At 45.3% G+C, this 16,008-nt stretch overlaps 1 protein-coding gene across 15 annotated transcripts in view; it reads right to left on the bottom strand.

Moving 5' to 3' along the window:
- Positions 1-4,389: 4,389 nt before the first annotated feature.
- Positions 4,390-16,008, bottom strand: part of LOC121602163 (monocarboxylate transporter 14-like) — a 34,061-nt gene continuing 22,442 nt past the window's right edge. For 14 of the 15 annotated variants that reach the window (XM_041930924.1, XM_041930928.1, XM_041930938.1 and 11 more), the window contains 8 exons: positions 12,699-12,823; positions 11,647-12,617; positions 11,359-11,561; positions 9,004-9,235; positions 8,721-8,899; positions 8,413-8,635; positions 8,079-8,310; positions 4,390-7,997 (listed from right to left, as the gene is read on the bottom strand). In XM_041930924.1, the coding sequence (XP_041786858.1) occupies positions 7,730-7,997; positions 8,079-8,310; positions 8,413-8,635; positions 8,721-8,899; positions 9,004-9,235; positions 11,359-11,561; positions 11,647-12,617; positions 12,699-12,823 (2,433 nt within the window). In that variant the 3' untranslated portion in view covers positions 4,390-7,729. The remainder of the gene's footprint in view (positions 7,998-8,078; positions 8,311-8,412; positions 8,636-8,720; positions 8,900-9,003; positions 9,236-11,358; positions 11,562-11,646; positions 12,618-12,698; positions 12,824-16,008) is intronic. The other variant, XM_041930940.1, reaches the window with a different exon arrangement.

Raw genomic sequence — 16,008 nt, 5'->3', positions numbered from 1 at the left:
AGCAGCCTGCTGATAGCACGGACGGGCCCGTACGTCACTAGCGCCGTCCTGTGGCCGTCCTGTATCTCCTGCACCACCTGTGTTATGATTTATGGGCAGGGAAAGCAAACAAAAATGAAAGTAAAATACCTAGCGACCGGCCAAGGAAATACACCCCGCTTGTAAACTCCATCGTCCGCTCAGGGGGAGGTCTCACCATCATCAACATCAGCTCAGTTGCACAAACAAACGGAACGGACAACGCTGCCAGTGCGCGGTTACTGTGGCGCACACGCTAGATCATCCACCCATTGCATTGTCAAACGGACAAAACGGACCACACTACTCCTTTGGGGCGATAACGGGCACCTTGCCTAACGCCGTCCGATTCGGAACTATCTGCCCATTATCACTAACCGGGGCGATCTTTCCGCATCGACGAATCGGGTCAGCTGACCAGCACCACCAGCCTTTCTTATGCGTTCTGTGCTGGCATCCTGGCGGCATTATCTCCCCTCCGGCGAGATGCCGCAATGTGCACGATCGTTCTAATGAATTCGGTCGAAGCTTCCCGTTCGAATCGGACCGTGGCGGAAGTGAACCGGTGAAGACCGAGTGAGTCCAAAAATGAAGCGCTGAGGCGCTTAAACGTTGGATGGAATCATTCCGCGCGGTCTAATAACGAGTGGACACGAGTAGGTTAGCCGTCTCTGCCAGCAATCTTATCACCAGTCCGGGGATGCTCGGTGATGGAAGGAAATCATAAATAAACAACACCGATCGGCACCATACAAACACAGGCACGGGATGATCATGGTACGGTGTATTAGAACGGACAGATAAGAAGCCGCACGAACGGCAAAATATGTTTACCACGCTGATCGTACGTCGATTACTAATCTGTGGCGATGTCAGCTCAAAGCACACGGACAGAGCGAGATGATTCTGTTGGGTGGAATTGAGACTTCCTTGAAGAAACTTGTAATTTGTGGGAGGCTTGTTCGTGTTACAATCGCTTTGGTTCGGATTTGCGGCTCTGTGTTATATTCGGTCTCTGATTTCACTTATCAAGCACTGCTAAATTGCTTGGAGTGGTCTTCGTTTGCCAATTGATTATGCGAGCATTGTTATTTAGTCTGCCAATATGAGCTATCTTCTGGCAAACAGTCTAGATTTACTATCTGCAAGTTTTTTTTTGCCAAATTAAGCTAGCTTTTCCTGTTGCCTTTTGCTCAAACAAACACAAACATGCAAATATGCACTAAAATTGATTTGTGATTCTTTGATTCTACAGAAAATTTAACTGGAGGTTTATTTCAATAGTATAAATGGCAATTGTTTTGATTTTTGTAGTATGTACTAAAACAAGACCCTTTTTCAACATTTCTCATTAGCTGATAATACTTGTTCTAAAAACTAAAATATTATAAATGTAAAGTAGAAATGAAGATATTTAAAAATTACACTGCTTCTAAACGATCCACAAAATCTTCAGCGAAGAATTTTGGTGACACTTTTCATCTGTGAAACCGTTTAAATTTTAGCACAAAAGTATGGCTAACTTCAATAGTTTCATCGCAAATCGCGAGCCCTAAGCATCTGTGAAAAACTCACAAATCCGCGACAATCACGGTTGCCCCTAATTTTGGCCTAAAACTACATTACTTTAGAATAAAGAGCTCCCAGAACATTTTTCACGGTACAAAATTTGGTCGTCTAGAAGTAGTTTTACGATAAAAAAGTTTAAAAAAAGTGGTTTTAAACATAAGTTAAACCATTTTCTAGTCCTCGAGTGAAGATCGCAAAACTTTCAGTTTAATCTACGATTTTCTTTGGAAGAGTATATAAAATATATCTAGTTGTTGTTAGTACAAATTATTTGAATATTCTACCTTGAGTATTTGGAAACCTTGTAATAAATAAATAGCTGAAAACAAAAAGCAGTTTAACACATAAACGTCTAAACAAAAAAAAATAGTACGAATAAAGTTGTCCCTGCACTTCTAATTGTACTGGAATGTACTAAATATTATGATTAATTTCATTTGGTCAGATTCTGTTTTGTAGTACTAACTGACTTTTTATTATTCGAAACCTGAATCGATTTGCAATCAAGTGCAAAGAAAAAAGACCTGCTGGAATATGCTCCTATAAATGATTTAACACAATTGAACTGCATTGACTTATTGACATGTCATGATCACGCTCAACGATACTCTCTACGATCACTTTACTTCTTCTAATTAACCTGCACGTTCGTTACACGCCCAACGCGGCCCGAAAAAGCAAAAGTCGTGCCCGGTCGTAGGCTAGCTCAACGTCATCGCTTAAATTTGGTGAAGGTGTGCCAAAATGTGTACGTCCTCGTCAAGATAATGCGCCTCAGTTTGCAACAGTTATTAGCGGTTATCCTCGTTTGCTTGCACGCAGCGTGCACCTCCAATCAATGGGGCGCAGCAGATCGGCACCACCATCATCGATCAGGTTGGGAACGAGCGCGGCGGAAAAGGCTGAACCAATTCGCCAATTCGCCCCAATCCACCACCGGTCATTAGGTTTGCGATGTTCGTTCCGGCCCATTCCAAAAACCTGTGCAAGGTTGGTGGTATTTTTTTATAGCAAAAGTAAATCAATAGTAAAACAATCTCTACCTCCAGAGCGTGTGTGTGTGGCTGTGTGTAGTGAACTCCCAAAGCCTGAATTGGCCCGGTTGGTGTTACGTAACGCCGCCATGACAGTGTCCGTTCATGACCGGCCATGACTTGGGACCGGTACGCGAAAAGCGGTTTATTTTTTGCAAACCGTTTTGATCTACGAGTGTGGTGAAGCAGTTCCGTCGTGTAATGGAAGGCGAAGAGGAAGGCGATAGTTTTTTTTTGTTGTTGTTGCCTGTTCACTTTTATCTCCTGTTTTGAAGCAACTTCATCTCACGCGAAGGAAACGCTCGCTAAGATAGGGAGGTAGGGCGATGTGTTGAGGGCTGGCAGGGTTCAGCAGGAGTCAGATTTTAAAGGATTTTTTTGTTGGTTGGTTTCGTTTCTGCTTTCAACAAACAACTTACCTAGGTCGTAAGAAGGGTTGGTTTAGCCGCCTGTGATGGAGCCATAAAAATTCGACGCAATAAATTTCGACACGTTCACTTTGCGCTTCTCAGTCCGTTACGTTTTTGTGGTTGTTACGGTTGTGTTCGTGTTGTTATTTGTCTGCTTTGCCATCGCTGGTGTGGCTTTCGGCCAGCCGTAGCTACACTAGAGAACGTTTGAGTTGTTCCTTTTTTGCTCCCCCCGGCCGATTCAATCCTGGAAAGTCCGTACGTCACCTACGCTACCTGAGGCCGATGCGTTCGATGCGCGACCTGCAAATGTGCGATCGTCATCATCTCCGGCCACAGTTTCGTGGCCGGCTTCGATCTGCTTGGTGCTGCACTTTCACGCTCAGCTAGAGCAGCGAGCCGTTCCAGCGGCAACAAGTTGGCCATGAGTGGAGTGGAGTGGATTCAAGGGAAAAGAAAAATAGCAAATAGCAAAAACAACGCATGTGCGCATAATCGAATCGAAGTGTTGGGAGGAAAAGGTCAAAGCCCTCCAGTTCCCGGGCTACAGTAAATAAAAAAATGCATCAACAAAGTTCGGAAACTGTCGACGCCGGGGACATTTTGCACAACGGTTCGTTTCAATTCTGTTCCCAGCGAGAACTAGGTTAATTCTACCGTACGGCTCGCCGGCGGGTGGCAAAACATGATCATAAAACACTTTGCACGTCCGAAGCAGAACGCAAAATACCTCGAACCTGCACCAACTGCCAACAGCTTGTACACTAGTGATGGGTAAAATGGGGTAGTCTGCGGGAATCGAAACGATTCGAGACTTTCTTTTCAATTGGAGTCAGTGTCGGAGTCCCTGTGGGTGGTATAATCGTGTAGGAGGGGGTTATGGGGGTTGAGTTTAAGAAAATCCATGCTCGTACCCATGTCTCACGACACCGCTCCGGATTACCACCCATCACTAACGCACACAACAATAAAATATCTTGTGTGGCGCATTATCTTATCGCGAAAGGTTAAAAGATCCTGTCGTGCCTTAAATACAGCCACGATCAGCTGTGTGTTGTGGGGTGTGTAAACATTGCACCCAAAAGTGCTCGCGCCCTATTTACTGACCTTCCGAGCAGGTCTATCGCCGGGGCAAACGAACGAAATGATCACAGCAATCATTTTACTCAAACATCACAGGTTTTCATTTCTTCAACCGTTCTTCAAACTTTCCGTTAACCCTTGTGATGAAATTCAACAGACAAGAGTTTATAATAATGTTGCGGTTTTTATTGTATACTATCAGTGTTTATTTGTTATTATTTAAATTTTCTTTTCTTTCACATCGTTTAACACAACACACCAAACACGAGCGATTATTTTGACCGCTTGGCATTTGCATTTATAATCAACTTTATTTCAAATAACATTGTTTGTCTGTTCTCCTGCGTTCGTCATGGCATACCATAACACCTGGCAGACACAGTAATGTGTCCTCCTTCCTTTATATCCTTTTAGTTAACACTGTTTTGTTTGTTTTGTTGTGTTACTTCCCCGCCCCCATACTTCTACTGGCTTCCCCGGTAAAGCCTCGGCGAGGAAAATAGGCTTGTAATTTACTATCGAACGACAGAGAATAAGTCGACTGATCTCATGCTTCAGGCTGTTCGGTATGTTCGGTTTGAGCATCAATCTTTTGCGACGGCGAGAAAATGGAAAAGTCTTTTTGCTTATTTTTGAAACAATTTGATAAAACATACAAAACCGAATCGAAACAGTATGCTTACTGTCGCTGCTACCACACGCCAAGCGGGTAAAAGTGATCTGGGGAGTAGGATCACTTTAACGTTACATACTTATCAATTGTAAAAAATGGCTAGAGAAAACCCATTACTAGGGCGTACAAAAATGACATCCTCACTGTTTGGTGTAAACACCCCTTCCAAAATGATGTGTGAGCATTTTACCAACCATGTTATTACTCTGATATGTTTCAAGTTTTGAAGTGTTAACGATTTTTGTTTGAAACGTTGAAAACCATTTAATCGTGGGAATTGTTACAAGATTTAAAGATGAATCGAAGCCCTCAATACCACAGTTTGAACGATTTGCAGTGAAGATTATGTTAAAATATGTAACTCTAGCTTAAACAGTGGCACACCCACACTGTTGTTTCGTTATTTTCAACAGGAGAAAGCTCCCAATAAAAGAAGATATTGACGCACATATGATCGCACGTTTCATTCAGTGCTAGCGTGCCCGCGAAAGAGTTTTTTCCTTAACCATAGGTCTTAGTTCTAGTGGTGATAAGTAAAAAAAAGAAATAGTCAAAAAAGTTTAAAACGCTCCCGCTGATTTGATTTCCACGATCACGATCACTCAAAAGATTGCTGCTCAAACCCCATTTAACCATCGGGATCTTTCCTTCGGCTCTAAGCGCACCACAATAAACAAAACATATCCCTTCCTCATTCTAGCCGTGCCACGCTGGTTAGCGTTCGGGGGGTTTTCCCTTTGTGTTTGTGTATATATAGAATGCAACTGCTCGATTTGTTGGTGAAGCAAAAGCTCGTTTTTTTATGTATCGGCCGGCGGTTACGTGTGATGGAGTGTTGCAGTACATAATAGTATAGTGTGTGTGTGTGTGTGTGTGTATGTTTGAGAGAGAGAGAAAGAGAGAAAAGAAACCGGCTTTATTGAGGAAAGGATGCATGCCTTCCTTTTTGTTAGCAGCTAAGCAACCATTGGTTCTACTAGATGTGTATATCAGCCTACAACAACTGGTTCGGTTGGCCCACTCTTTCCATTTTCACCACTAGTGCGTACATTCACCTTCGATTTGTAAGTCTCCTTGTTATTGATTCCTAGAGTACACAATGCGTATGTATAGTTTGTTTGCTCTTTTGTTTTTTTTTCCTCTCCTTCTTTCGTCTAATATATGCTAGCGTGCTAGCCTTCTTCCCCCTTTTCCCTTCTCCCTGCAGCCTTGTGTAAGCTAATATGGCCACCGTATCGTACGCAACAACAGGCAGGACTCAGCATTGCGCCCTGTTACGACTAGACTTAAACGTAAAACACCCGGGCGGCACACCACCACTGAGCGCGAGATGCTACGATTCTTTCCACCATTTCCGTTCATCCCTATGTATGTACAACTCATAAGAAGCTAATACTCTTTCGTATATGTGTGAGGGTTGTTTTTTTTGTATGCTTTTTGTTTTATTACACATTTTGCAACGCTACACCTCATTAGGACTTTGTTAGGAGTTGTGGCTGGCTGGCTGGCGTTTCCATTTTACTTGCATTTTCCTCATCCTAGTACAATCTCTTAGTTTACTCTCCATCTTTTTCCCTTTCCATTGTGCCTGTGCCCACACTCCTGTCATCTACAACATATCTCTTTCTCTCTCTGCATGTTTGTATGGTGTATGATGTATGGTGAGCTTCATTAGTAAATAGAGGTTGGCTGGCGTTCGTCTTCCTTAAACTTCCCCTAAGCGTACACTACCTACCGGCGTACCTGCTGCTAACGGTTTTAGCGGGCTTTCCACTAACTGGGAAAAGCAAAGTGTGGTAGTGGATTTGTTCAACATCGGCTTGCGTGTGTGGGTGTGTATATATGAGCTATTACCATTTATCTACGCTTCTTCAAGCGTACGTACAAACGCCTAAGTACTGAGTACCGGATGGTTTGTTTACAGCATTAAGCAAAATGGCTTGGATATGACTTTGAAATCTTAAAAGAACAGATCCTAACTGAGAACTAAGTACGACGATCGCGCAAACACTCACACGCACGCACTGATCGTAGTGGCTTGCGCGCGTAACAAAAACAACCATGCTGTCTACCGAATGTTTAACTAATAAAGTGAAGAGTGGGGTGGGGTAAGTTTGTAGGGGGAGGGAGGGAAGGGAATAATAAAACAAACGTTTAAACAACGGGAAAATAAAATAGTCATACGGCCGTCCTACTGGCGTCATACCACTAACACATGTGGCTCTTTGTCGCGTTTTTTCCTCTTTTGTTTTTGTTACACCTATATATGCTTTGCACACGACGCACACATTCTAACACATTCATTCGCTTCTTTCGTTCTCTACTTACTATGACACTAAAGGTTTCATCTTTGTTTTTTGTATGTTTTCTTTTTCTTGCTTTGTTCTCGATTATGTTCCTATCATACCTAGTATTTCACGTTTCTCTCTCTCTCTCTCGCTTTTTCTTGTCGTGTTTTTACACCATGCTTTTCTTTGCACTGCAAATTCCGTTCTGTTGCGTTCTAACTCTGCCTTCTTTTTTTTTTTGTTTTTTTGCTTCACACTTCCACGTTGCGATAAAAACTCGTTTTGTTTCAATTAAAAATAACATAATCAAAACAAATCTTTCCACGATACGATATAACTAGATAAGCCTAACACACTAGCTAGTTGAAACATTGGAGCTGATAACGGTTACACTCTTCGCCTAAAACACTCGCTCTTTCCCGTCCCACCGTCATCTGCACGACGCTCGATGCCCACGGTTGCTTTTGGTGTAAGCAGGTGAAGCAACTGGCTGAGGGTGAGTCAGCGTACCGACTACCGACGAATGGTAAATATGATCCTTATCGGGGATACTATCGTCGCCCAACCACTGGCAGTCTTCATCGCGCGCTCTGTTTGTTCCAACCTGCAACATTCGCCCCTTTCGCTGTGTCCTTTGCCGGAAACCGGTCCAGGTTACAGAACGGACTCCATCTGGCTCACTTCCTTGTCCGTGTCCTTTGCGCTACCGTTCGACTGCGGCTGCTTGCGATCGTCATTGATGGTGGTCGTGGAGGTGATATTCGACGTGACGGGCTGCTCCGTGGACGGGCTGGGGGCGGTTTGAATGATCTTTGGTACCATCGTGATCGGTTGATCATCGTCCGCCAAATCTTCGGACGGTTCCTCGTCGATCGGCGTCAGCACCTCGACGTGCACGGGTGCTTCCGAAGGCTTGCGGAATCTAAAACATTCCGAAAAAAAAAAAACGGGGTCAATTAATGTGATGCTCTTGCTCCTTCTGCTACACTATCGCTGCACTTACCTCTTCATGGCGGGTGCCGCAAAGCTGGTTATGGCCGACAGGGCAAACAGACCGCCGGCAACGAAGAACGGTATGGAGTAGGACTGGGTGGCATCGTACAGGGCTCCGGCCAGCGGTGAGCCGACGATCGTGGCGGCACCACGGAACAGAATCAGCAAACCGAACGCATTCGTAAGCTTGTCCAGCCCGAGCAGATCGACCAGAATAATTGACGTCAGTGAAATGTAGCCAGCTGAAGCGAGATAAACAAACACAAGGGTCAATGCAAGTGCGCTTTTTTTTTGCATTGCTGGGGCCCATCGTCGAGCAAAAACCGCTCCACGACGATACCTACCGATAGCAATGCCGAACGCGATCGCCATCGCCACGTACGCGGCGTAAGTGTGGCAGAAAGGCGTCAGTGCGACCGCTACGGTGGAGATGACTAGACAGATGTTGTTCAGAAACAGGGCGTCCACTTGCGGGAAGTCAGCAACGTAACCGCACACGATACGGCCCACCGTGTTCGTAATACCAATGATCGAGATAAGGAAGGAGGCAGAGTTTTGTTCAATTCCCTAAACACAGAAAGAGAGAGAGAGAGAGGGTAGGCTGTTAGTTTGCTGAAGATCATTGCAACCGATCCGCGAAGAACCAGCTTACATCCAGAACAGCCGCATCGACCAGGTACACGAAGGGGACGTACAGACCGGCCATGCCGAAGATGTTCGATACGCCAATCATCATAAAGACGGGATCGCGCAGCAAGCTCACATCCATCATGGCACCGATCGCATTCTTGAACGATTCCGGCAGCGCCAGGCACGGGCAAAGATCGTACTCTGTACCGCGTGATGGGTTGTGGGTTGTCGGAAAGCAGAGAGAAGTTAAGTTAGACATGTAACACCGCACCCATCCACTCACGCACTGCAATTGTACAACTTACGCTCTTCCCGCCCCTTCTCCACATCGTCCCGCACATCGTTCCGGTGCTCCTTCTCGAACTTGGTCAGCGAAACGACGGAATTGCGATAGTTCGTTAGCGACTTTTGCGACTGGAACTCTTTCAGGTTCGTGACGGAGCCGGAGTAGAAGATGTCCTTACGTGACAGCGGACGCACCATTACTGGCCGGTCCGCCTTCAGTGAGGCTTTTGAGGTAAACATGCTGCCATCATCCTGTATGTGTGTGCAATCGGATGTGTGAGCAATGTGTGAGTGGTGGCAAAAAGGATCGTTAGAATATTTCACTTTAAACGTAATGATATGTGAAGGGGAAATGTGTACGAAATGTGTGTGTGTGTGTAGATGCAAGGCAGGAGCAGGACTAAGGCGATAATCGAAAAATGAGCAACTGCTAACTAGTGAAGCTTCTAATGTAGCAAAGCTACAACCAACAACTATTGCAAAAAGATAAATGTGCCAAAAAAATTAAGCCAATAAGCTACTTGCTTGCCAAAACGATGCAAATTTTGTGTGTACTACCCGAATAATTTACCGACAAGTTACTAAAAAAATGAGCTAAAAGCAACAAATAACAGCGATCTCATACAAAGTGTTCCAGGAGTTCTCATGGCTGCGGGACTCTTTCTTATTGACTCTTTTCTAAGTAAAATGAACTTATTGCAATGGGAATTGGAGTCTATAGCACCCTTCTTGGACAAATCCAATAGGAATTTCCAAGGAGTCTGGTCAAAAGTGGTGCAATAGAGTTCAATTTCCAACATACAGGGTTTGGAAACATATAAAAGTATAGTTTAATCACTTAGGGGAATGTTGCAAATCGGTAAGGTAATGTTGCAAGCATGCTATGGAAGTTTGCAATCATGCGTTGCAGTCGACTAGGGATCTTTTGCAAGCATACTGTGGAGCTGTCATCAGACTGTGGGTGCCGCTGTAAAAAGCTTCGAATTGATATCGATGATGTTTTCTTCAAAACATCATTTGAAGTTGTTTTCGTGTGGCATTCCGATGTACATATGATAAACTAAATAAATCCTGCTGCGGAGCCACCTTTATACATGATAAAGTAGTAAAATTAACGAAATTATTTCTGATGTATTTACAGCGGCACCCACAGTCTGATGAAAGCTCCATAGCTCCATATGCTTGCAAAATTCCCCTAGTCGATTGCAGTCGGGAATCCCTATATGATTGCAAACTTCTACAGCATGCGTGCAACATTCCCATAAAGATTTGAAATAATTCCCCGTAAGTGATTGAACTATTCCTTTATATGGTTCGAAACCCTGTGCGAAGCTCACTTCCCATAAGAAAGAGTCTAGGAAGTGTCCCTCAACTATGAGAACCCATGGAAACCCTGTAAATGAATGGAAGTCCCATCGAAATGCTCTACGCTATGGACCGGCTATTCCCTCTGCGCAATGCGTGCAAAATGATGTGCAGTTCAGGTAATGCAATGCGAGGAAATGAATGACGATAGCTCTTCCCACGTGGTCAAGTTAATGTGAGCTCTGATAATAGCGCTGAATGCCTTTTTTTTGTTTTCTCTACTTGCTACACCTTTGGTCCGCAAATCGCTCTGTATACGTTTGGGTTTTGTTTTTAACATCCAGAGCCCCAGACAGCGCCGCTAGCTAGCCAAACACAGAGTGAGAACCATTTCACACACGTACGCGAGAAAGCTTAGGCGGCATCCTTTCTAGCAGCCCTGTTAGTCTTTTGGTTGCCGTCCAAGAGCGGTTCTAAATTTACCGTCGTCCATTCTCCAAGGAGCATACACAGAACGGGTTATTAGCGAGTGGTGTTAAAAAAAACTTAATACACCCTACCGTCTTTTTTCCATGCTATCGTTAATTTTAGGCAATTACTTCACACACACGCGCACGCGCCGCCAATTTGCACATACATTGTAGAGCAACGGTTGGTTTTTAGTGGGAGGACGGGTTACGGGTTTTGGTTGTTTGCAAGAAATATCGCTACTGGGTGTTAATGGGGTGGGGTATTAATATGGGAAAATAGAAATAGATCGCCTAATAGGAAACAGATTAAAAGTGTTACAGCTCTCTATATACATAATACATAGTAGGATAAGGGTTTTAGAAGAGATAGTCCACACCGTGTTAAGTAGATTAAAACCAAAAACTAAAACCGCGCCGTGTACGGCAGCATCATACCGAACCTAGTTTACACAACTGCTAACCAGTAAGAAATAGAGAGAAAGGGCACACAAAACCAAATGGAGAACTTATAGGGGTTCCGGACCCCAATCGTGGTGTTTTTTTGTAGTTGGGAAAGAGTAAAGAGCAAAAAAGAAACGGACAGAAAAATTGGCTACTAACGAATTCTTCAGCGTTATTATTTTTGCTGCCATTGACTGAGCCGCGCGAGAGTCTGAGATGCATGGATTTACGTACGTCACCGTTGCTACCAACATCGCCCCGCGAGCTAGCCTTGATGGCGGCGAGCGACGGTTTGAACCGCTCCCCGGTCGAGTGTTTGCGGACGCGATCGAACGTCGGTACGGAACCATTCTTCGGCATGCCTACACAAAAACAAATAAACCAAAAAAACGAAAATTCATCCCATTAGTGTTTCTTGCTGTCCGGGCGGCGAAAGGAAGGACTCACCCGACTGATGGCTGGTAAAGGCAGGCTGTGAGGCGTTGCGGGGCATATTGTCCGCCCCGTAGTCGGCGGCATCGGACTCCGAGTTGGTGTTGCGCTTCTTGTTCAGCGGTTTCTTCATCTCGATCTGGCTCGACTCGGACGACGAGCCGCTGCTACCGTTCTGCTCCTGCGCCTTAAACTCGGAAATGGTGGGCAGGGTCGCCACCGGATGCATGCCGCCCTGCTGGGCGGCCAGCTGGTCCAGCGCCAGGCTCGAGTGTACGCCCGGGTCCGCGTTCAGCGGCGCCTTCAGTCTTTTCTCCATCGTGCCGTCCGGCAGCTGAACCATAAAGTACGACCCACCGATCGAGCCGCGCTCCATCTGCAGCCGCTTTTCCTCGTACATGCGCTGCATCAGCGGTTTCACCTTGTCCTCCTTCGGGTAGGTGAGCGGCCGCATCATCGCCCCAAACACGGCACAGTTCAGTATCAGCCCGGCCAGGATGAGGTTGGAGTTTTTCCAGTCAAAGTTTTCCAGCAGCATGTTTGCGAGCGGTGCGAACGCGAACGTGCCGAACCCGGACCCGCACACGGCGATGCCGGTCGCGAGCGAGCGCTTCGTTTCGAAGTAGTACCCGACGGCCACGACCGCGGGCAGATAGATCAGCCCGAACCCGATGCCACCCATCACGCCGTACGTGAGCATCAGCATCGTCACGGAGGTGCTGAGCGTGCTGAGCGCAAACGCCGCGCAGGAGATGATGCTGCCCGCGATACACACCGCCCGGCAGCCGTACTTGTTGGCCAGCGCGGACACAACCGGACCGGCGCTCAGGTACATACCGCTGAGCAAGCTGCCCACCCAGGCCACCGTACCCTTGCCCTCGCCGAAGTACACCACGAACTCGTTCAGGAACACGCCGAACGTGTACGCGATGCCGTCCACGATCATGTTGCACATAAACGAGGCGAATACGATCACCCAGCCGTATCTGGAAAAGGAAGCAATTTCGAGCGATTAGCGGGAGGATTTTCGGTCGAAGTTTAAAGCAATCGCGAACTGCGACACTTACCCGCCGTCCGGTGGGGGCGGCATGTCGTGGTACTCGCACCCTCCATCGTCATCGTCCGGCGATGTATATTCCTGTGTGTCGGCCGTCAATCGTGCCGCCTCCTCGCACGCAATTTCACTGTCCGTCTGGAATGGGGGGAAGATGGAAAAATGTGGTTAGCACACACCGTATTGGACGACACAAAAACGGCTCATTATGTTAATGCATTTTCGATTGCCCACCCAACCATACGACCCATATTTCGACAGCGCAAACTTAAGTTTTGGGAGAGGTAGAGAGGCTATTACTGTTTGCTCTAACTCCCGATGATTAAAAAAAAACTACATTCAACAGAAAAAGACACCCAAAAAACGTATCGATCGAAATAGCGTATCGAGTAACGTTTGTTTTAAAAATCCATCCATCATCCAACACTGACACAAGGCGGCGGCGGGAGGATCCAAAGCTCACACCAACCGCGTGCCTAGTAACGCAAGAACCTCGAACAACACAGCAGGCGCTTTTCTTTCGCTATTAATCAACCACTTGCCGCCGCCATCCAAATCGATGACAAAATAGCATCGCTTCCACCTCCCCACAACTGCAATGAAATTCTTTCGTTCTGATGCGAGTTGAGTTACTTCGGCAAGGAACACGAGGCCGTAAACAATCGCTCGAAGTCGGTCCAAGCTTTGTCGGTCCTCTCCTCTTCGCGTTGGTAGATTTAGAAGCCACACAAATTAGAGAAGTGGTATACATGTTAACTTGTGCGTTCCATATTTCGGTCGACCGGAGGGCAATCTCCAGGCGGAGGGTGAACCCAGTACGACCCCCCCCCCCTCCGCTTTCGTGCATCATCGTTCTGGGCCGACGTGACCGACATGCTGCTGGTGAACCGTTCCGTTGCGTTGCGTAACTGGATGGCGCGCATTTTATCGTGTTGCATCGTTAGCGCGTTAAACGGTTTCGTCACCAGGCACAGTTTAATTAAGGGAATAATATTGTTTACGGACGCGAAATGTGCAGCGCTCTGAGATGGCGCGTTCGTTTAGCACGATTCGGATTCGGAGTAGCTGGTGTGGCGCCTTTTGTGGCGCTTTTAAATGGAAGTTAAATGCTATATTGGGACAACTATTATTTACCACTTAAGAGGAGATTATATGATTTCAATTTGTACCCATATTATACAGGCCATTTCTCCCATCCGAGAGGTCAAGGAGACATCAAAACTTCGTTGGAGGATGTGGTTTGTTCAGCACAATCCACCCCAAACCGTACGGATGTAGACTGAAACTACCCAATTGGGTATTGTTTAACAGCCTCTTACTTCTAAAGCAAGACAAACACATCAGATTGAAACTTAGTTCTATCTAGATAGCGTAGTTTGGGAGTCTTAATGCAGTAGCTTACGAGAAAGTACAAGAAAAAGGAAGTCGCATCTTGAACATGGAGACAAAAAGCAACACGCCAAGTAATGAATTAATGCTCAAATATGATGGCTATTGTTATAAAAAAGCATCTATTGACTGGTCGTGGCTTTGAAAAAAAGCAAAAACTTTTTTTTTACTCAGCTGATGATACTAATGTGATAAGAAAAGCTCTTTTCGCCAAAGCGTAATGCTATGCTTGCAACGGAGATTGCAGGATTTCTTTAGTTGGTTTAAAATTGTTTCCTCCATCCCTTACAATCTATTATCTATCTATTTTCCATCCAATGATATATAATTCGCAGTACAATGGATATTGTTGAAATGTATTTGAGAAGTATGAAACCCTTGCTTATGACAAGGGTCTTTGATCTTCTCAGAATGCGGGTCTCAGAACGTGGGATCAGTGATTTAAGATTACATTATTGAACATCATTTTTACATTTTTTTTTTATCAGTGAATGTAGAAATCATGGATTGAATAGAAAGCACAAAACTAGAAATGTAAAATTTTTACATCAATTTTCTAATATTGAAATATAAAACCCTTCTGAAAAGTTTTTTTATATAAATTTTGAGACTCCTTGCCTGGCACCCCTGACTTGGCTCGAAGTTTTCGGAGATTTTTTAAACACGTCATGGCTAATTTCCATGCTACACTCACATTGTTTATGCCATTTGATAGACAATTTGGCTAAGCGTCTAAGTTTTAAAACTGAGTTAAGTTTTAAAACTGACAGATTATCATACTTTGCCTGCCATATTTTAGCCTAAATGTACAAAAGCACCATCATTCGATATCAAACAGTTGAAGGTACATCTATGATTATGTGGACGAATGTTATTATTATTATTATAATTATTTATATTAAGACTTAAAGTCAATAGGAATTCGTGATAAATGTTGCCATCAATTTAGTGACCCACCGTATTACATTGCGCACCAAAAGCTTCCCAACAACTGTCACCGATTTCGAATTTCGTCACTATCTCATCATCTTTTTCGATCAAATGATTTTCCACCCATGACAACGCCGCACTGATGTGTGAGACAAGAGCTATAACAAACTCTCATCTCTCGTTTGGTTCTGCAAACCTATCCATTTCAAAAACCTAAGCCATATTAGTCTATTTTCCTATTACCTTTCCAGCTCCGCCGTCCCAAACCGATAAGCGCCTACCGTAAACAACACCTGCATAAAATAACCATCCCGTATAGCACAGGTTCCCAATTCCCATTCCTTTTTTTTATCCTTTCCCTACATTCTAGATGAGGATCCATTGAAGCGTAATGTCAATTTGTCAATCGCTTCACAGAGAGAGAAAAAATCAATGCCTCAGGATAAAAAGCTGACCCGGGAGCGGGCACGAAACGGAAACAAACCACCCCGTTGCCACATTGTCTACCGTGTGTGTGCGCCGGTGGAAGTCAAGGCCGTACACTACCAGACAACGAACAAGGGAGGGAGGGCAGGAGGGGGAGGACAGTAGACCCTTCCGCTGTGTACCGCACAGCCATTGACGACCGTTTGCAGGAAGCCGGCACGCGACACTCACTGTCCCTGCGGGTGACGGACAGACGACAGGGTATGACGCGCGCGGGCGGTTTTGTGTGTGCTCGTTCTTTCTTTCTTTCACTCCCGTACGACGGCACAACTTTATTTTTAGACACAAAAAACCCATCCTCGAAACCAGAAAGACTGGCGACTGCAATAACACAGTAACACAGTACAACGGGGGAGGAGTTGGGCTGTCCTAGGGATAAGGAAGCTCGGGTGGAGAAAGACGTCAGTTGAAAGAAACGAACCCCTGTCGTTACTAGCAAATGCGGGGTGGTTTGTGCACTGGCAAATATTGCTACCATTCCACCACACTACCTTTGGTCACACTTTCCGCAGCCTCTT

The sequence above is a fragment of the Anopheles merus genome, chromosome 2R (assembly GCF_017562075.2).
Source record: "Anopheles merus strain MAF chromosome 2R, AmerM5.1, whole genome shotgun sequence".
In the NCBI taxonomy this organism is placed as follows: domain Eukaryota; kingdom Metazoa; phylum Arthropoda; class Insecta; order Diptera; family Culicidae; genus Anopheles; species Anopheles merus.
Note: the sequence above shows the minus strand (reverse complement) of the source record. Positions and strands in the feature narration are given on the sequence as shown.